This window comes from Panulirus ornatus, chromosome 69 (genome assembly GCF_036320965.1).
Source record: "Panulirus ornatus isolate Po-2019 chromosome 69, ASM3632096v1, whole genome shotgun sequence".
Lineage (NCBI taxonomy): Eukaryota > Metazoa > Arthropoda > Malacostraca > Decapoda > Palinuridae > Panulirus > Panulirus ornatus.
In genome coordinates this window covers 15,477,901-15,500,379 of record NC_092292.1, presented here as the reverse complement: position 1 = coordinate 15,500,379, position 22,479 = coordinate 15,477,901, and the positions used below count along the sequence as shown (strand labels likewise).

General features: G+C 49.1%; 1 protein-coding gene and 1 long non-coding RNA gene across 2 annotated transcripts; one reads left to right on the top strand and one right to left on the bottom strand.

The window, feature by feature from the left end:
• Nucleotides 1-892: 892 nt before the first annotated feature.
• LOC139747572 (A disintegrin and metalloproteinase with thrombospondin motifs 3-like) lies at nucleotides 893-21,380 on the top strand. The gene is made up of 14 exons (XM_071660006.1): nucleotides 893-933; nucleotides 2,412-3,127; nucleotides 3,415-3,478; nucleotides 4,508-4,809; nucleotides 15,354-15,567; nucleotides 16,340-16,593; nucleotides 17,306-17,424; nucleotides 17,777-17,919; nucleotides 18,137-18,242; nucleotides 18,447-18,589; nucleotides 19,019-19,176; nucleotides 19,462-19,551; nucleotides 20,062-20,237; nucleotides 20,357-21,380. The coding sequence occupies exons 2-14, from the start codon at nucleotides 3,062-3,064 to the stop codon at nucleotides 20,721-20,723; spliced, it is 2,202 nt and encodes a 733-aa protein (XP_071516107.1). The 5' UTR covers nucleotides 893-933; nucleotides 2,412-3,061; the 3' UTR covers nucleotides 20,724-21,380.
• LOC139747617 (uncharacterized) lies at nucleotides 10,327-12,319 on the bottom strand. Its single transcript, XR_011712421.1, has 3 exons — nucleotides 11,866-12,319; nucleotides 11,449-11,623; nucleotides 10,327-10,785 (listed from the first exon to the last, which is right to left on the bottom strand). It is a non-coding gene; the product is annotated as an uncharacterized lncRNA (long non-coding RNA).
• Nucleotides 21,381-22,479: the final 1,099 nt, after the last annotated feature.

Sequence of the window (22,479 nt, the reverse complement as noted above, 5' to 3'; positions counted from 1 at the left end):
TGAGTCCACGGGGAAATTGAAAATGAAACACGATAAGTTCCCAAGTGCACTTTCGTGTAATAATCACATCATCAGGGAAGACACAAGAGACAAATATAAGTCAGTTGATATCCATCGAAGAGACGAAGCTAGGACGCCATTTGGTAAATATGCGATATAGCAAAGTCCCGGGTCAGTGCGTTGCTATAAATAAGCAAAAATAAGCAATACGAGTAAGTGTCAATGATCAATGTGTTATTCGCTGTCGATATTTGACATTATTTATTCATTTCCATAATTCAAATCGGATGAGAGAGTCACTCTATTTTTCTAATCAACATAGTATTGATGTAGAGGCGTTATTTCTCCTGATGAAGCCAGTGGACTGTAAATGTTTTGGGCATGAAACTTTGGAGAAATTAATATAAACGTTTCCCCTGAACGTCTAAGGGGGTAAAGAAAACGGCGAGTGACGTCACAGCGTTCATGACACCCACCCCACAAGACGGAGTCGATACTGCCATTTACGCTGGTCTCTGGCGTTTTTTTTTTTTATCAACCCTACATTCACTTCCTTTATCTAGAACATTGACGCACATCATATACGCTTTTTTACATGATATATGATACATATATATAGGATTCATATAACGATATTCAATGTTTTATAAGAGAGTATAGATCCATGGTAGAGAGATGTTAGAGAGGTTAAATCATTTTAACTTTAGACCATTCGTGACGAATCCATTGGTCGCCTCGCGTGAGCATGAACCAAGGGAGGGTTTAGGGGAGGGAAGGTGGGGGATTAGAGGGAAGGGGAGGGGGGATTAAAGGGAAGGGGGAGGGGAAGAGAGCAGGGTGGAGGGGAATGAGGAGGAAGACAATATGAGGAAGGCAGTCAACTCTGGAGGTCAGTCAAGGCGAGGGAGCCGAAGCGTGCAGACGTGGACAGTCGTGAGTGTTGTATGACCCTCTACCTGTGTAAGGGCGCGGGTGACCTGGGGCTGTGTTGTGTGTGACCTGGTATATACACACTGTGGTGATCTGGAGGGGTGTTGTGGTGATCTGACCTGGCCTAGTGTGTTTGACCAGTGTGGTAATCGTGTCCAGTTGAGTGACCTGTGACTGAAGCGGTCGAGAGACCTGACTTAATGCCTTGTAGTGACCTGAGGAAGGGTTGTGACCTGAAATGCTGCAGTGGTGAAGTGGACAGTGTGTGATGACCAGGGACGAGGTAGTGACCTGGGGCAATTGTGGTGATTCATTGCAGTGTAGTGATCTGAGGCTGTGTGTTGACCTGAAGCTTCTTAGTGACCTGGGACAGCATGGGGCAGTGTGTTGACCTGGGGTAGTGTAATGACCAGGAGCAGTACAGTGACCTGGGGCAGTATGGTGACCTGGGACAGTACAGTGACCTGGGACAGTATGGTGACCTGGGGCGTTGTGGTGATTTTACAGTGTGATTTGAGGCAGTGTGTTGACCTGAAGCTGCTTAGTGACCTGGGACAGTATGGGGCAGTGAGTTGACTTTGGGTAATATAATGACCTGGGGTAGTGTAGTGACCTCGGACAGCACAGTGACCTGGGGTAGTGTGGTGACCTGAAGAAATATCACGACCTGGGGCACTTTAGGTACTTCAAGAAATGTAGTGACCTGGATAAGTCTGGTGACCTGAGGGTTTTGTGATGACCTGACCTCAGGACACTGTAATGACCTGACCTCAGGATAGTGTGATGACCCTACCTTAGGACACTGTGATGACCCGATCTTAGGACAATGTGATGACCTGACCCAAGGACAGTGGGATGACCTGACCCAAGGGCAGTGTGATGACCTGACCCAAGGGAAGTGGGATGACCTGACCTAAGGACAGTGTGATGACCTGACCCAAGGGCGGCAGTGTGATGACCTGACCTAAGGACAGTGTGATGACCTGACCCAAAGGCAGTGTGATGACCTGACCCAAAGGCAGTGTGATGACCTGACCCAAGGGCAGTGTGATGACCTGACCCAAGGGCGGTAGTGTGATGACCTGACCCAAGGGCAGTGGGATGACCTGACCCAAGGGCGGCAGTGTGATGACCTGACCCAAGGGCAGTGTGATGACCTGACCCAAGGGCAGTGTGATGACCTGACCTAAGGGCGGCAGTGTGATGACCTGACCCAAGGGCAGTGTGATGACCTGACCCAAGGGCGGCAGTGTGATGACCTGACCCAAGGGCGGCAGTGTGATGACCTGACCCAAGGGCAGTGTGATGACCTGACCCAAGGGCAGTGTGATGACCTGACCCAAGGGCAGTGTGGTGACCTGACCCAAGGGCAGTGTGATGACCTGACCTGAGGATAGAGTGATGACCTGACCTGAGGGCAGTGTGTGTGACAAATGTTGTTCTTATCTTTTCATATTCTTATCTTTTTCCTTTTCGCTAAGGTGGTGGTGATGGCGGGGAAGGGATAACGAGCTCTGTGCTACCATCAGCAGTGCCAAGGGCAGCCAAAACTTGCCAAGGACACGCTACATACCAGCCAAAACTCGCCAAGGACAGACTACATACCAGCCAAAACTCGCCAAGGACACGCTACATACCAGCCAAAACGCGCCAAGGACACGCCACATACCAGACAAAACTCGCCAAGGACACGCTACATACCAGCCAAAACTCGCCAAGGACACGCTACATACCAGCCAAAACTCGCCAAGGACACGCTACATACCAGCCAAAACGCGCCAAGGACACGCTACATACCAGCCAAAACTCGCCAAGGACACGCCACATACCAGACAAAACTCGCCAAGGACACGCCACATACCAGCTGAAGTTCGCCAAGGACACGCCACATACCAGCCGAAACTCGCCAAGGACACGCCACATACCAGCTGAAACTCGCCAAGGACACGCTACATACCAGCCAAAACTCGCCAAACTACACCAAATCTCATTGGCGATACTGCACCTCACGCCAGACAGCGAGGGTACCATGTAGGTGGACGGTACAAACTCACGGTACGGCAGAGAACGGTACAAGGGAGAGGAGGAGGAGGAGGAGGAGGAGGAGGACAGAGGAAGGAGGAAGGGAGCGATGCAGATGGGCGTCGCGCTCCTGACGGCTACCCTGCTCCTTCTGAGCCAAGCAGAAGGCCTGAAGGTAAGAGAGGCTTAATCCACCCATCCAACGCCCTCACACTACCGCCCACATATATATATATATATATATATATATATATATATATATATATATATATATATATATATATATATATATATATATATAGTCATGATGTATGCAACAATCGACCTCTGTCATATAACAGTTCGAAGTCCGTGACAGTCGACTGCCTCATATAACCTCTGCTCTCTCTCTCTCTCTCTCTCTCTCTCTCTCTCTCTCTCTCTCTCTCTCTCTCTCTCTCTCTCTCTCTCTCTCTCTCTCAGGTGCCGGAGGCGAGGGCGAGGCTGAGCAAGGACGACCTCAGGTTCCTGTTTGGCGAGGAGGAAGGTGAGTTTTGAGGCCTTTATGTGCCCCAGCCTTGCCCCCAGAGCACCAACCCACACCCCAGTCCAGCCCCCAGAGCACCAACCCACACCCCAGAGCACCAACCCACACCCCAGCCCTGGCCCCAGAGCACCAACCCACACCCCAGCCCTGGCCCCAGAGCACCAACCCACACCCCAGCCCTGCCCTCAGAGCACCAACCCACACCCTAGCCCTGCCCCCAGAGCACCAACCCACACCCCAGCCCTGCCCTCAGAGCACCAACCCACACCCTAGCCCTGCCCCCAGAGCACCAACCCACACCCCCAGCCCAGCCCCCAGAGCACCAACCCACACCCTAGCCATGCCCCCAGAGCACCAACCCACACCCCAGCCCACCACAAACATACCCTGTTTCTCTCTTTCCCTCCATCCTCTTCCCCCACCTATGAGTCTGAGAATTCCAATTAGAGAGTCCCATGTCACCCAGAGAATCCCTAATCTCCCATAGAATCCCTTATCACCCACAGAATCCCTTGTCACCCAGGGAATCCCTAATCACCCAAAGAATCACTTGGTACCTGGAGAATCCCGAAGAATCCCTTGGTACCTGGAGAATTCCATGGTACATAGATGATGATATGAAAAGTTGAGGATCCCATGGCACGTAGAGGACCCCATAGCACGTAGAGGCGGACCCCATGGCACGTAGAGGACCCCATGGCACGTAGAGGACCCCATGGCACGTAGAGGCGGACCCCATGGCACGTAGAGGACCCCATGGCACGTAGAGGACCCCATGGCACGTAGACGCGGACCCCATGGCACGTAGAGGACCCCATGGCACGTAGAGGCGTACCCCATGGCACGTAGAGGACCCCATGGCACGTAGAGGACCCAATGGCACGTAGAGGACCCCATGGCACGTAGAGGACCCGATGGCACGTAGAGGACCCCATGGCACGTGAGGGATCCCGTCATAGCAACGACAGTACCCACAATCCTTCACGAAGGATACCCATGATAACTGGCCCCCCATCTGGTCACCCACAGCTCCCCCACACTCCCTGGTCCACATCCGCACCCGCTCAAGGGAGAAGAGGTCCTCCTCGACCCTCACCGAGAACCCGGGGTACCTGGACGTCATCGTCAAGGACGAGGCCGAGGAGGAGGTCGAGTTCGAGCTGCGGCCCAACTACGACCTGGTGTCGCCCGAGTTCCTGCTGGTGGTGAGGGGTGAGGACGGGGTGGTGAAGGAGCGAGGGGCTGCGCGACCCTCCTGCGTCTACTATGGCAATGCCAAAGGAAGGCCCAACACCACAGCTGCCCTCGCCAACTGCGACGGACGAGGCTTTGTGAGTGTGGCTTGTGGGTGTTGCTTGTGTGTGTGTGTGTGTGTGTGGCTTGTAGTGTTGCTTTGTGAGTGTGGCTTGTGGGTGTTGCTTTGTGAGTGTGGCTTGTGGTGTTGCTTGTGTGTGTGTGTGTGTGTGTGTGTGTGTGGCTTGTAGTGTTGCTTTGTGAGTGTGGCTTGTGGCGTTGCTTTGTGGGTGTGGCTTGTGGGTGTTGCTTTGTCGGTGTGGCTTGTGGGTGTGGCTTGTGGGTGTTGCTTTGTGAGTGTGGCTTGCGGGTGTTGCTTGCGAGTGTGGCTTGTAGTGTTGCATGTGGTGTTGCTTGTGAGTGTGGCTTGTGGTGTGGCTTGTGAGTGTGGCTCGTAGTGTTGCTTGTGAGTGTGTGGCTTGTGAGTGTCGCTTGTGGTGTTGCTTGTGAGTATGACTTGTGGGTGTTGCTTGTGAGTGTCGCTTGTGAGTGTCGCTTGGGGTGTTGCTTGTGAGTGTTGCTTTATGAGTGTTGCTTGTAGTGTTGCTTGTGAGTGTCGCTTGTGAGTGTCACTTGTGGTGTTGCTTTGTGAGTGTGGCTTGTAGTGTCGCTTGTGAGTGTTGCTTTGAGTGTTGCTTGTAGTGTTGCTTGTGGTGTTGCTTGTGAGTGTCGCTTGTGGTGTTGCTTTGTGATTGTGGCTCGTAGTGTTGCTTGTGAGTGTGGCTTGTGAGTGTGGCTCCTGGTGTTGCTTTGTGGTGTTGCTAGGAGAGCCCTGTTTGTGGTGTTGTTTGTGACGTTGCCTTGTTCTGCGTGCGGTCCTAGTGTGTGTGTGTGTGTGTGTGTGTGTGTGTGGGGTCACGCGAACCAGACGGGGTCACAGCTGAATCGAGAAGTGGGTCACCTGAGGACAAGAAGCGTCACGTGACAAGCTTACCCCTTGACCTTGATCTTCTTTCCCTTCTTGGTCACCCGCTGGCCCTTAGCCACTAGACCTTAACCCTTTTCTGCAAGGTCACCCTTGGCTCTTACCTCCATAGTCACCTACTAGCACTTAACACTTAGCTCCAAGGTCACCTACTAGCCCTTAACACTTAGCTCCATGGTCACCTACGAGCCCTTAACCTTTAGGTACATGTTCATCAACTAGCCCTTTACCCTTAGGTCCATGGTCACCTACTAGCCCTTAACCCTTACCTCCATGGTCACCTACTAGCCCTTAACCCTTAGTTTCAAGGTCACCTACAAGCCCTTAACCCTTAGGTCTACGGTCACCTACTAGCCCTTAACCCTTAGGTCCATGGTCAACAACTAGCCCTTTACCCTTAAATCCAAGGTCACCTACTAGCCCTTAACCCTTGGGTCCACGGTCAACAACTAGCCCTTTACCCTTAAATCCAAGGTCACCTACTAGCCCTTAACCCTTGGGTCCACTGTCACCTACAAGCCCTTAACCCTTAGCTCCAGGGTCACCTACCAGCCCTTAGCCCTTAGGTCCACGGTCACCTACCAGCCCTTAGCCCTTAGCTCCAGGGTCACCTACTAGTCCTTTCCCCTTAGGTCCAGGGTCACCTTCTAACTCTCTTAGTATCATTACCGTAAGATAAATCCTATCCACCAACGTGCCATAGATACGCTGTAAACAACGCATTTTGATTTTGATTTTGCCATAGATCTTTCTATTTCGTAATAGATGTATTGTACATCCCCCCCCCCCACCCCCCAATATCTATTTCCACGCATGTGCATTTTGATGGCTATTGCGCCCACGCATAAGGTTCATTTTAGATGATCTTAGTGGGCAAACGTCTCCCGGTGCGAACGTATCATCCTCCACTGCCGGGTTCAAGCCAGTGGTATTATTTTTCCTGTCTTTGGCGACAGCATGCGCGTATAGATGGAAGCGTCACCCAGTCTGGCCGCTTTCTAGAACGAATGTGCTCGACTCTCTCTCTCTCTCTCTCTCTCTCTCTCTCTCTCTCTCTCTCTCTCTCTCTCTCTCTCTCTCTCTCTCTCTCTCTCTCTCTCTCTGGACGACGAATCACCAATTTCGTATGAATGTACACCACCACTCTACTCCCCCCCCTTCTCTACCCACCCACCCCCCACTTCTTCCTTCTTCCTTCATGAAAGAAGATCAGTGTCTTCAGAGCTGAGTAGGGAGGTGTCATTCATGTCACACACACACACACACACACACACACACACACACACACACACACACTCACGCGACCCTTTGAATAATGAATGAGTGAATGATTTTTACGTGCATAGGTACTGTGGTTTGGGGCCCCGGCTCCTGTTGGTTTATTCACTAGTGCAGGGATGAAGAATTTCTTTTTGTCATCATAACCTTGTATGTTTATTGATCACGAGGTGGACGCCTGTGTGTTCTTGGAACTGAGTGGGGGAGCCAGATTCGTCTTACGAAGGCTCGTCTCTCTCTCTCTCTCTCTCTCTCTCTCTCTCTCTCTCTCTCTCTCTCTCTCTCTCTCTCTCTCTCTCTCTCTCTCGACACCACTACCCTCCTCCAACACTTACAACCTCCTCCACCCACCACCACCACCAGTGTCGCTGTGAAGGTTATGATAAATAAACCAGAACAGGCCTGGGCAGCCCCAGGTTAGTGGTCAATAGAGGGCCTGATGCCTGTGTGTGTGTGTGTGTGTGTGTGTGTGTGTGTGTGTGTGTGTGTGTGTGTAAGGAGCTTCTAAACCAGTGGCTTTCGATACCTGGGTGTTGAGGTGGGTAATGTAGCGTGTGTCCCTGTTCCTGTGTGTCTATGTCCTTATCGAGATGTAGAGGGGAGTGGAATGAAGACGTAAGGTCATATATTTGGCTTCGGGTTTTTGAAAACCCTACGTGGACTTATGGAAGTCATGTGTACATTCAGTGACAAACATACACTTATCTGCAGGCACACGTCCACACCTGAACGATTCTACACACACACACACACACACACACACACACACACACACACACACTTCGTCCTCCCCATCTAACCACGACTAAAATATGCATGACCTTCAAAGCTGACAAGAGCAACGAAAATACATGGCCAACCACCGGAGCAACAGGGACATGCCCAGTTTGCTATTGTAACCATTGTATTGTTGTAGGAGAAATTACTTGGAATGAAACTAGGCAATTGGACAGCGCATTGAATGGTCAAGGCCAATTGCATACGTGTCCTGGACAAATGAGTGATCAACAAGTTATGTCGATAGTGTGGGGGGTTTAATGTTTGGTCTTGGGAATGCACCAGAAGTAGGGACATTTGATGGTGTTCATCCCATCCTTTAGCGACGTTAAAGCTACGTAGGTACTGAGGAGGAGAAAGAAGATCTTCGTTCTTAATAAAAGCAGTGCATGAAGTCATGAATATGAAATCTTAGGATAATGGTTCGAACACAGTTTGAATCGCGTGTGACACAGTTCGAATCATCGCGTGTAATTAGCTGGTCTCGTCCCATCAGTAGCGTGAGGCGAGAAGGATTCTCTTGGGGAATTTCGGATTCATTGGGTGTCAAAATACTTGTGATGAAGCGACAGTTGACCCGTTGTTGTGAAAAAGCCTTTTGGGAAAGACATACGACACAAAATGTATTGGTCATTGAAGAGGTTATCTGCTGGAGGACAGTAAACTGACGCCCTGTTGTAGCAATGACAATAGTAGCAGCATTAGTAGTAGTAGTAGTAGTAGTAGTAGCAGTTGTTGTTGATGTAATAGCAGTCGTTGTAGTGGCAGTGGTAGTCGCTGTAGTGACAGTAGTAGAAGTGGTTTTATATCTATCATCATGATTATCGTAATGCAAGACCAGGACTCCTTTGATGTGGTTCCTACAGCTTCGAGGCTGCACTCCATGCAGGAGCAGGGACATGATAGACTCCTTCAGAGCAAGAGAGCTCCTCCCCCAACCCACCACTGTAGATGGAGACAGGATAGTCAAGCAGAAGGCTCCTCCTCCACCGACCACTGTAGATGGAGACAGGATAGTCAAGCAGAAGGCTCCTCCTCCACCCACCACTGTAGATGGAGACAGGATAGTTAAGCAGAAGGCTCCTTCCCCACCCACCACTATATCCTGAGTCCTGACTTGACTTACACATAACAACTGAACTCCGACCGTTGTACTCCTACTACAGTGTAATCAAGACCACGCAAAAATAGCCCATGAAAAGCTTCGTGACCCGAGATTATGCCACGGTATTGACCCACGGCGCGAGCGTTCCCTTTCCTAATAGACATGCAGGTCATGCAGCCAGTACATGCAACGAGGATTAGCCATAAAGACAATGAGTGAGGGGTAATGGAACGAAATTCCTAGCAATCCTGGAATGATTGCTTGGACCCCAGGGGTTCCAGAGGCACCACTCAACGACAACACACAGTCATGACCACCTCCTGCACCTCCAGTCTGCTGATTTGTCTCGTAAAAACTTATACAGTTACGACTGGTCTACGCCCCCTGAAACCTTCCTGCTTCGTCTCTAAAAAAAAAAAAGGATGTGTTCCTCTGCACGACTCCCGTGTTGTGGGTCGGGTCGTGGATCCTCCTCCTTATCCCTCTATTACCTGGTGAGTCACCACTAGAGCCTTGTCACTCGTACTCCCCAGGTCACCAGCGTCCTTAGTCCTCCATCACCCACGTACCTTGATACGTATCAGCAACAGTGATATAAATCACTGGAGTCTCGGGTATTCACATCTACCAGGGTCTGCTGGATGTGTCATCATGATCCGGACACAGTGTAGAGAGACGAACAATATTCACTTTTCTTTAAAGTCGATTCGACTTGGTTGGGTGGGTCCTTGGCTGGCCAGAAATCAGCCTCACACTACCCTAAAACGAATGATGACCACCTACACTGTGGAGACAAGTTCGACTGCCGTTCTCCACGAGCTACTGATCTCTATGTAACCATTATTTTTCTTTACCCATAATCGAGAAAATTCATGAATAAGCTCAAACATTTTTTGTTCCAGTTCGTAATATCAAAAAAAAAAAATTAGAATATTTCTTTGTTGAATGTCTTGCGTTCGTGTCAGCGAATCGATGGAAGTCAACAAACGGGTGAGGAGGTGTGTGTTTGTGGATGGGGTCGCTCGGTGGTGACTGAATCTCAATAATTCACATAAATATCAAACCCACGACCACCCGGGTCAACCTTAACTCTCTAGTCACCAGCCCGACCTATATCCCCGGTAACGGAGGTAGTTAAAAGTTTCTCATATATGATATTTGTTTTTTAAACTATAGAACCAGACTTTCCAATGTTAGACTATTCAGTCACTAACTTTGTGGGTAGGTGTTGGATTTGATTAAGATTCCTACAGATTTTATGAATTCTTTCCCATGACAGTTAGAAAATGACACGCATCTGTGCTATACAAAGACTGACATGTTATTTTCCTTGTCTGCAGACATACTAAGATAGTCGCTAGACACATGATGACTAACCCCCATATATATTTTTTCACGAACTATAAGGCCCTTGGCTGCACCAGTAACCTCCTGGCATCACACAGGGGAAAAGAGACGGATATAATCCTCTCACTTTTATTGAGAATCTGAAGATGAGGTTGCTGAGTCGTGTGGGGTGAGGGGTATGCTGGATGGCGAGGCATTGCGGTCTCCGTCTAGGGAGTACTAAGGGCAGTAAGGGCTGCTGGCTAGGTGGCTGGGTTGTTGCGACCTCTGTGTGGGGAGTGCTAAGGGCGGTAAGGGCTGCTGGCTAGGTGGCTGGGTTGTTGCGACCTCAGTGTGGGGAGTGCTAAGGGCGGTGAGGGCTGCTGGCTAGGTGGCTGGGTTGTTGCGACCTCTGTGTGGGGAGTGCTAAGGGCGGTGAGGGCTGCTGGCTAGGTGGCTCGGTTGTTGCGACCTCTGTGTGGGGAGTGCTAAGGGCGGTGAGGGCTGTTGGCTGGGTGGCTAGGGTGTTGCGACCTCTGTGTTTATAGGAGCGGTGAGAGTGTTGATGGCATGGCTGGTTGCAACTCCTTTAGCGACCATAGCCTGTGGACGAGGGAAAGAGAGAGGGATTAGATTTTCCATAGAGACAATAGAGTTCTGTTCATACCTAAAGTGAGCTGGTGTTTACCTTGTCAACACCTCTTAGGCTTCTGTGTCTGACGCACTCCTTCTGTCTCTCCTACCGACCACAAATGGAAAAGAAAGAAGTCCTAGAACAAGCTAAGTTCCTTACAATATGGAAGGGACAGAGTTACTGAATTAGTATATACGAGAGCCAACCTAACTGAAGTTAATACACTCTGGAAGCACTTAATGATCTAGAGACTTAGCTATTGAGTGACCAGTCGGACGATGGAAGGTTAAGCAAAGGAGGTCACTGGAGGTGCTTTTGATTAAGGACTAGAGAGATTCGTCAGTCGAAGAAGACGACTCAGCACACTATCTTCTGACCAATATGAGCTCTGCTTTATAGTCAGCACAGCTGGAGGCTGTCATGGCCAGTAAAGCAGTACCCGCCTGACGGAGAGTCAGTAAAGAAGGAGGAAATAGTGGATGGGTCTTCCCAATTACGAGTGGCGATAATCGTGCAGAAAATGCGTCTTGGGAAGTCATGCTGGCAATCAGCATACGTCGAAGTACTTAAACTTAGGTTGATGTTATGCAGACGCTGGAACCTCATATGAGCGACTAAGTTGTTAGACTTACCTCCATATCCACCTCCGTAGCCTCCACCGAAGCCACCTCCGTACCCTCCTCCATAACCGCCGCCAAAACCACCGCCGTAGCCTCCGCCGAAGCCACCTCCGTAGCCCCCACCGTAACCGCCCAAATAGCCAGGACGGGCGGAGGCAAAGGCTACCAGAGCCAGCATGGCCACCAGCTGCCGCCGGGGACGTGGTGAAGACAACATGGAAAACACCAGGGGCGTGGCAGCGGATACCCGGATGTTGCGCGCGGCCAGACACAGCGGGAAAGACAAGACATCCAGTCAATTAATAGCCAACAGTCTGTCTTTTAACTATAGACATCTTGGCTGAGACTTGAGACAGAGTCCTTTATTTTAGAACCTATTTGATCCATAACTGATACTGACGCCTACTTCAAAGTGACCCCTGGACTTACGATCTTGGCGAACATTGTGTGAGGGTGAGGTGTGTTGCTGGTGGGAGGCTCCTACAGGAACTGATGTTGACTTTAGCGATTGCTGGCCTTTATATACCCCAGCTGTGGCCTGGAGGCTGATGCAAAGCCTCGAAGTCACGACGCACTGTGGTCATTGATGGCTTTAGTGACACAATACTGTCGCTCATAGTTATCTTCGCTGGGTGGGTGATAGCCACCGACAAATAGGTAAAAGTTACCAGCGAAAGCTGAAATAGACACATTGCCATGCCAGATATTTTCAAATATTCTAGACGAAATGAGTTTGTTATTACGATTCGCTAGAACATAATTTTCTCGGTGAAGTTATTTACGACTCAGCCTAATGAGGCAATGTTTATGTCTGCCATTAGGTCCTTTAAACATATGCTGCTGTGCTGTCGGGCGTATGAGGTCTCCAGGATTATTTTTCAGGTATAGGTGGCACCACTGGATCTCAAGACTGTGACAGCCAATCAGGGGCAAAAAAAAAAAGAACCAGACGTATTTCAAAGCTATTCCGAAGAAAAGTAAGAAATCTAATAGTAATAAAAGGACATTTATAGCTATAACTATATCTTCAAGGGTTGTTCTGCCTTTTTGAAACTGTATACGTTTACAACTAGTTTCGGAAGAATGCGTTTACAAAATAATCATTGGAAACGAAAACAGCAAAAAGGGATGAGATTTGTACCGCGAGAAGGTGGTCCTGTCTTCTGTCTCTGGACGCACCGAGAAAACTGCCAAATGCACTTAGACGAACTTCCATACATAGATGCGAATGAATTATCCATTTCCCTTGAAGAATAGAAATTGTAGGCTGCTGGGGTGATGTATCTTCGGGAAAATTGTAGTGCAGACAATATGGAAGATATTAAGCGGAAAATGGAGGGAGAAAGTGATTATAACAATGAACAATGCCATTCCGCCGTTCTCGGGAGCGAGCAGACGAGGGCACAAAATTGCTAGTACCGTAGAGAGGAGAAATGAGCTTGAATAGAAAACGTAAGAAAAGAAATGGAGTAAATGATAAAAGTCAAGATAATATAAAATTAATAGAAAATCGGAAGATTAATTGCTGAAGCAAGTGCGGCCGGAGAAGCAATAGAAAATAGAGTCGGACCTTCTATACCCGGAAGACCTTGATAGAGTAATGATGATAATGGCGATAAGAAATTAACACTTGGTAACGCCCACATGATATGTTTACGCGGTGTTCGCAAAACACATGTTTCATTGTGTTGATATCCGGTTCCTTTGATGTTATGGAGATCATTTCGGTAGATTACATTGTACTTTTCTTCTTTTTTTCTTTTTTTGAAGGAATTACACCCACGTTTGAAGCGTAAAAGTGGTGGTCCTCTCTCTCTCTCTCTCTCTCTCTCTCTCTCTCTCTCTCTCTCTCTCTCTCTCTCTCTCTCTCTCTCTCTCTCTCTCTCCGATGGTCTATGACGAGGGCATCTGCTGGAAGACATGTACATGGGAAAACCAGAAGACAGAAGACCTGGTGGTCTGTGGCGAGGTTATCTGCTGGACATTGCTTGACCTGGGATCTCACTCAAACAGGTCAATAGAGTCTGCTTGACCTCCTCAATGATCAGGTCACTGGGAGTGCGGTGGGGGTGGAGGGAAGGATCCGTTTGACCTAGTGCCTCACTTTGACCAGGTCACTGGGGTAGGAGCGAGAGAGGGGATGGTGTGCGGTGCCTTTGTTCGACCTGGTACCTCAGCGTGGCTCCCTCCCACGTCACGCTGGGTGTGTCGGTCCCTCACGAGTGGCGGTAACTCCCGGTGCGTTTGGTTGGTGCAACTTGCCCACACGTGAAGTTCATTGATTACCGCTCCCCCGTGTGGGGAGGTTAATGGTGGGGAGGTTACTCAAGGTAGGGGGGTGGTTGGGGGATGATGAGGAGGGGAGAGGTGGATAGTGGAGGGCTGAAATGAATAGGGGAGGGAGGGAAAGGGAAAGGGTAAAGGGTAAGAGAGGCTAAATGTAGGGAAGGTGAATGGAGAGATGAAGGATAGTACTGTGAAAGCAATAGGATACAGGATAGAGAAGCGTGGGCAGTGCTGCCTTGGCTAGGGTACGGGGATAGAAAGGTGGATAGCAGTGCTGACAACGTTAGAATTGGGGATAGAAGGGTGGGGGCATTGTGCCCACGGTAGAATAGAGGCTAGAGAGAGAGAGAGAGAGAGAGAGAGAGAGAGAGAGAGAGAGAGAGAGAGAGAGAAGGGCAGTGTATCCAGAGTTGGGATAGAGGATAGAGAGGTGTAGAGGGGATAGAGCTGGTCAAGTCCACAACAGACGCTGTGTTCCCGAAGCCATCGATCTCCGGAGGAGTTCAGGTGCACGAAGGCTCACGCCAGCTGATGTCTACATGGTCCATTAATGCTATAATCGCCACGGGAATTTCACTCTTTTCAAGCTGATGTTGCTTAACACCTTCTCCTGCTTCTCCTAGCGTTTCTTTTCTTTTTATTCTAGTATTGCCCTTTGTTATCCCTTAGGACTCCCTTCTTTTCCCATGAGGGAAGTCGACACCAGTTCACCTCAGACTCCACACTGACTCAATCATCAATACATTTCGTTCCTTTTCATAGTGTTTTATTAGTTCCATATTTTTGTGTACTTATTTCCATAATAGTTCAGTACTATAAGGGTGTTTATGGAGGGCTCGCGTGATGAACGTAACCTCATCGAATACGTCCGTGTCGTAACGCCGTGCGGTGTGACACACACACACACACACACACACACACCAAGAGAGGCCGTCGCCTTTGTAAACAGTAGAAAACGGGAATTAATGGCCGTCAGTGGGGAAAGGGGAAGGGGAGACTATTGTAGTCTTAGATTGTGACTCGACGTAGAACAAAAATGGGTAAGTCTTGTGTCATTGTGGTGGTGGCGGGGGGGGTTTTGTGGTTTTTCTGTTCTCGTGACGAAGTCTTTTAAAGCCGTCCCACGCTCAGGTTGGAGAAGTGTTGAATACGCATGAATTAATGAGAAAGACTTTCATCTGTACACTTTAAGGTTGTGTGTGTGTGTGTGTGTGTCTGTCTGTCTGTCTGTCTGTCTGTCTGTCTGTCTGTGTGTCTGTCTGTCTGTCTCTCTGTCTGTCTGTCTGTCTGTCTGTCTGTGTATCTGTGTCTGTGTGTATGGGGGGGACACACACCCACCCCATATCTACCTCACACGTTCATCACACACGCCCATCACAAACGCCCACCTCATATACCCATCCCACACGCCCATCACACACGCCCATCACAACCCTTGCCCGCACGCCCATCACACACGCCCATTCCACACGCCCCTCACACACACCCAACCCACACGCCCATCACACACGCCCTTTCCAGTACACCCACGTCCCCTGCACCTTCACTTCGAGACCCCCTTTTTGAAGAACGGGTATGACCGAGCTTCGATGCCTCCTGGGGACTGAACCCATGTTCTCATATTCCACCAGACGGGCGTGATCCAGTCCGCCAACTACACCCACCTGGTGAGGCCCCTGCGAAACGAAATCCGACGAAGGCGACGACGGCGACGTAAGGCCTCGCCTGGGGGGGACGACCAGACAGGGACGACGAGCGACTACGACGTCGAAGAAGAGGACGTGACGTCAGACGGTCTGCACGTCATCCACACCAAGAGGAAGAACGCCAAGTGTGCTGTGTTCGGTGGGTGGTGAGGGGTAAACCCCTCCTGCTGGTACCCACTGGGAATACAGTACCTATGGTGGTGCCCCTAGTGGTGCAGTAGTTATGGTAGTGGTGCGATAGATATGGTAGTGCCCCTAGTGGTACGATAGATATAGTGGTGCCTCCAGTGGTACAGTAGACAGTATTACTTCCAGTGGCACAATAGATAGCGGTACCTCCAGTGGTACAGTAATTATGGTGGTGCCTCTAGTGGTACGGTAGTTATGGTGGTGCCCCTAGTGGTACGGTAGCTAAGATGGTACCTCCAGTGGTACAGTAGACAGTATTACTTTCAGTGGCACGATAGATAGTGGTACCTCCAGTGGTACAGTAGTTATGGTGGTGCCTCCAGTGGTACGGTAGTTATGGTGGTGCCTCCAGTGGTACAGTAGACAGTATTACTTCCAGTGGTACAATAGATAGTGGTACCTCTAGTGGTACAATAGATACTCGTATCTCCAGTGGTACAGTAGAGAGTCGTACCACCAGTGGTACATTTCCTATTGTGATACTCAGTTGTTGAGAGAATGAACCACATGTGAAAAATAAATTAACATTCTAAATTAATATTCATAATTTAGATATGGTAATAATTTCTGAACTTGGGTTAAAAAAGGCATCATTTCTTCAGTGGTGACCTATATTCAGCATCTCTCCACTGAAAGGCCTTTGTTATAATCTTTCTTATCATCACTATAACGGCTCATCCTCGTCGTCCGGTACTCCATTATCTCTCCCTCATAATCTACAGACCTGCAGGCAATGAAAGCGCCCCGTTTCCTCGTCCAGCTATCCAAGGAGTACAGAGATGACGACAATGACGAGCTGGCCAATGAGGGGGACGGAACCTCTCATGACGTCACTAAGCGAGAGGCCAATGACGTGAAGCAGATCGAGACGGCCGTCTTTGTGGACGACATCATGTATGACGTCATTAAGGATCGAAACCCGGGCTTGGAGGTGGTCGAGACGATCCAGGACCTGGTGTTTACCATCATGAACGGGGTAAGGCTGTTGTGTGGTGAGGACAAACGACACATAATACGAAGCTCAGAGTGAAACACACGAATGAACCTTTTTCATTACTGGACACTTTGGCGTGGAAGGGGGTGGTTTGAGGAGGGCAAACAAGGGAGAGTGGTGAAGCGTATTTAGGGAAAGCTATGACGTACGCATGTGATTGTTGTATATGTTGCGTATACAAGTTCTCTCTCTCTCTCTCTCTCTCTCTCTCTCTCTCTCTCTCTCTCTCTCTCTCTCTCTCTCTCTCTCTCTCTCATATACACAACACTTTACTGAAGTTTGCTTTGCAAAGTATGTGTGCTTCGGCTTGGTGTGGGCTGAACACCTTGGTCGACTGCAGCTTTGGATGACGAAGAACATTGTAAAAATTCACATGCAAGAACCTTAATTTTTTTGTCAGTTTCATCTTATTCCCAGTTCACCATTGACTCTATCTTCATCATTTTTTGTAAGTCTAAGTAATTTAAGTACGAGGGGGGGTGTCTCTGTCTATATCACTTAGTCTGTATATGTCTATCTGTCTGTGCGAGGGGGTGTCTGTCTACGAGGGGGTGTCTGTCTATGTCTATCTGTCTGTATATGTCTATCTGTCTGTCTATGTCTAATCTGTCTGTCTATGTCTAATCTGTCTGTCTTTGTCTAATCTGTCTGTCTATGTCTAATCTGTCTGTTCATACCGTCTGTCTGTACACAGGTCCACCTGCTGTATAACGCCCCGACCTTGGAGGTCCACTTCCTCATCACACTAGTGAGGCTGGACATCATCAAGTCCTCGGACAAGGGTCCTTCCAAGGCCAACGGAGACATCCAGAGGTGAGGGAGCCTTGAGCCTTGGAGACTCACACTGGGGAGACACTATGGCTCGGGTGGCACAGAAAGTGGGAGGCACCGTGGGTGAGGTGGCATAGCCATCAGGGAGGCGGCAATATAGATTAAGGAGAGACATAGCACCTGGGAGGCATTATGGTTGAGGCACCATAGCACATGGGAGACGCCATAGGTGGGGCACCAGAGCACGTGGGAGACGCCACAGGTGAGGCACAGCACGTGGGAGACATCACAGGTGAGACACAGCACGTGGGAGACACCACAGGTAAGGCACAGCACGTGGGAGACACCACAGGTGAGGCACAGCACGCGTTCGTAATTCGCCTCGCCTCTCCAGGTACCTGAGGAACTTCTGCACGTGGCAGCACAAGTTGAACGACGACCCTGAGAACGTGAACGGCTGGGAGTCGTGGGACCACGCCCTCATGCTCTCGGGACTCGACCTGTGGGACGGGTCGCCCAAGTACGACTCCGTCATAGGTAAGCGATGGCGGTGGTTGAGTTCGGTGTTGGTGATGGTGTGTATATATATATAGGGTGATGGGTTGGTGGTAGTATAGTGTGTGGGGTGTCACACAGGTGGTGCTGGGTCTGTCTTCTGCTCCTCCTCCTCCTCCTCCTCCTACACAGCTGGTGTTATCTGGCCAAATCAGAAGGTCCTCCTCCTCCTCTTCTTCTTCTTCCCCTCCTCCTGTAGGTCTAGCGTGGGTGGCTGGCATGTGTCATCCTATCTACTCCTGCACCATTAACGAAGGCACCAGCTTCGAGGCCGTCTACGTCATCACACACGAAATGGGGCACAAGTGAGTACAACATTAATGAGTCAAACTGTGAGTAATATATTCATGATTACCCAGTTCCTTTCACACCCTTTTATTGCCTAATCGTTTCTCCTTGATATGAATTTGCCTTCATGCTTCCCAAACCATCGTTCTTTTAGCTTTCTTTAATATTGTATCTATTTACCTCCCCCAACCTCTTATATGTGGATTCTACGTCCTTTCCAGCCTGGGAATGTCACACGACGGGTCCCTGGCTGACAAGAATACATGTGATACGGATAAATTCCTCATGTCCGCCTCGACGGGACCAGGCAAAGTGACCTGGTCCAAGTGCTCCAACAAGGAACTGAAGGAATTCATGGAACAGTGAGTTACCCTTGTCATACTGGCGCCAGTTGTGTGTACATACGACTCGTGTTTATTGGGAAAGCCTCACATTCGTGTTGCTCCGTCTCTTAATCTTGTGTGTATATATACATGTACGAAATATATATACTTCTGTTCATGTACACATACATACACATACACGTAAGGCTAAGACAAGTACCTGTTCGTAGATCAGTCTAGAGGAGGGGGAAAGAATGAACACCTGGGTTGGGTGTAGGCCCACTGCCACACACAGGATTTGAAACCATACACACACCTGGACACACATCAACCCACACCTACACTCCATATCCTCTCTTCTCCCTGTGTCCATTTACCTCCCTCCGTTAAGTACTTCGCACTAACTCCCTCCGTTGAAAATCCTCTGTTAAAACTACCGGCACTGACCTCCTCCGTTTCCTTTTACGGGTACCCGTTGGATTGCCTGGACGACCAAGTAAAAGGCCCACGACACCTGGACTTCAACAAGGAGCTGCTGCCCGGGGAGCGCTACACAAAGGAGGAACAATGCACCTTCGCTGAGGGGTCCACCTTCAAGCCCTATGTCACCTCCAAAGGCCCTTACAATGTGAGTCTTGTGAGCAAGAGGCTCCGCGGGCCCTGCCAATAATACCTAAGTTACAGCTAAACATTTTCTGTGATTCAGAACATTTTTTGTACATTTTCTGTCATCTTATTATCGGTAGTCATAATATTTATGACAACCACAAGATTGTTATGCAATAACAAATATAGATCTTCATGTCAATCAATTTTATTACTAGTTAGGGTTGCTAGTAATTTTATTAGTGAAGAAATAAAACATTTGTAGAGCATTCAAGGAATTACATGGAAATTATTTATCTTCTGCTAGGCTGTGTGTCGGGAACTGTGGTGTCAGAACACGACGCATGCTATGCGCACCCACCCGGCGCTAGAGGGAACCACCTGCGCCGTTAGTAAGGTTAGAGAAAACGTTTTCCTTTTGAGGAGACCCTAGTATAAACTGCTCGTAACTTTATTCTGCAAAATCTCGTTGCACGTACACATGAATATATACCTTCTCTTTATCGACTAAGTTCTCTATGGTTTATTATTCTCGAGAGCAGATATGATTATAGTACATAATAAAAATGTTGTTGGCTGCTGGGATGAAATGTCTTTTTTTTGGAAAGTATTTTAATGTTGAGTGGGAAAGCTGTGCCGGCAATATAGGAGGTTTAAGAGGGGAAATCGGCAGAAGTAGATGGTTATACCACTTTACATGCCATTCCGCCATTCCCTGCTGTAAAAGAACAAGGGTTTGTTGTTGCCGGAACGTCTGCTCAGTTCGAGTGCTGGTCAACGGTGTAGGAGTGAGCAAGTTCGAATCCAGAGAGCCCGAATCTATTAGTATCGACGATGTACACTCTACAGTTCGTCCAAGTGGCTGGAAATATTCATACAAGTCGTCTTTCTCTTCTTCCTTTTGCAGTTCTGCATCAACGGCAAATGTGTAGCCAAACCGGTCAAGGCAGCCCAGACCCCCATCACAAGAATCCCCACCACCACAACCACCACGCCTACCACCACCACCACCACTCGCACCCCCAAACAAAAATCAGGAGGGTTTCTGGACTTCTTCAGGAGGATCAGAAACATGTTTAAAAGGTTCGACACCTATGTATGGATTAGTTTTTGTTTGTTTGATGAGTGATAACGTCACCTGTTCTTCATTATCCTCTTAAATCACGAGCTTGTGGTGTTTATTGCCATTCCTATACTTGCAGGTATTTGTTCCTACGAAGCGACCTCCCTGAGGCGGTCTTCGCCTCCCACTGGAAGCTGACCAACCTGACGAAGTGCTCGGCGGACTGCGGGGGCGGGTGGCGCGAGAGGCAGGTCGCCTGCACCGCCTCAGGAGGGGCGGTGGCCCTCTCCGATGACCTGTGCGACCCACAGTCCCGACCCCCTCTGAAATCGACGTGCAACACGTCCCCATGTACCATGTCGCAGGCTACTACCACCTCCTCCTCTTCCTCGTCGTCTTCGCCAGCAGCGGCCACCTCACCACCTTACGTACCGCTCCTGACATCATCGTCTCCGGCGTCGCCTTCGTCAGCAGCACCGAGGACGATCTCCTTCCCTCGAGGATGACCCCGAACTCCAGATCTGAAGGGGGAAATGGTGCCCAATCAAGGGATGATGTTGATGGTGTGAGAATCGTGACGTTTATGGTGCATTCCCGAGTTTATTGTGACTGATATGAAGGCAGCGTAAGGCACACGGAAGTGCTATGGCTACTGATGTATGTGGTACGTGTGTCCCTTGATCGGCTGCCTCTGTATGTGTGTGTCCAGACGGCACGACCCTTGAGCACGACGGTACGACCCGTGACTACGACGAACTGGCCTCTTGACCTGACTCGTAAAGGGTCAAGGTCAAAGACCAGGCCATTATACCCTAAGTGTCGCACAGTCGTGTTTGAGAGGCCATACCATATTCCCCTAATCAGTGGTGTGGGTCAACCAATGGACAATACCCACTCAATCTTTGATCCATTCTCTGATGAACCCATGAGCGGATCTTATCAATCCTATATCTGTCGTGTCTGATCCCATTTATGGTGATCAAAAAAAAGAAAATACTTCTTATAGGTGAACGTCTTCATGGGAAGATAATTGTAATTACCACTGAAATGTCTTGACAGTATTTAAACCTATAGTTCATTAATCTACAACTCACCTCCGTCCATACTTTGTGATACGTAGATGTAGACTATATAGAGAGAGAAGTAGACGTGACTAGATAGTAGATTTTCATTGTTAATGGCCTTACCATATATCATGGACTTGATATTTTCCATCGTGAATCAGATGTATAATTAGGTGTAGCTGTGAGCACCAGACATTGCCTTTAATAAGACGTGTGTGTGTGTGTGTATCTGTGTGTGTGTGTGTGTGTGTGTGTGTGTGTGTGTGTGTGTGTAACAGGCCCGCGTGTGAGTGTCATGAGTGCCTATATTGAGATAGGTATGTGTCACGACCAGTAGAGAACACTGCGTGTATTCATCTCATCATTTGCGAGAGACTGAGCCCTGAGCACGTCGGTACGGTACCTCAGCTGGTCGGTACCGTCCATAAGCACAGCGGTACGGTACCTGAGTACAGCGGTATGGTCCTTGAGCACGCCAGTACGACATTTGGGTATAATGATGTGCCCTTTGGCCTGGTCCTTGAAGCCATCATATACCTTAGAGTCGCACTGTCACGCTCAAGGGTCGTACCGTCGCGCTCAAGGGTCGTACCGTCGCGATCAAGGGTCGTACCGTCGCGATCAAGGGTCGTACCTTCGCGATCAAGGATCGTACCGTCGCGCTCAAGGGTCGTACCGTCGCGCTCAAGGGTCGTATCGTCGCGATCAAGGGTCGTATCCAGGGCCTCTCTTTACTGGCCATGGAATTTGTTGGCGTGGAATGTACCGTCCCCCTGTGGGTCCCGGAGAGAGAGAGAGAGAGAGAGAGAGAGAGAGAGAGAGAGAGAGAGAGAGAGAGAGAGAGGAATGTTCAGCTGCAGCTTATATGTAGAGGAATGAGGGGAGACAATGTAATCTAAAGCAATATATAGAAGCCATTATTATTTCTCTGGTCATTTTATCTTTATTGTTGATGTTAGTTCAAACCACACGTGTGTTTATATATATATATATATATATATATATATATATATATATATATATATTTTTTTTTTTTTTTTTTTTTTTATACTTTGTCGCTGTCTCCCGCGTTTGCGAGGTAGCGCAAGGAAACAGACGAAAGAAATGGCCCAACCCACCCCCTACACATGTATATACACACGTCCACACACGCAAATATCCCTAACCACACAGCTTTCCATGGTTTACCCCGGACGCT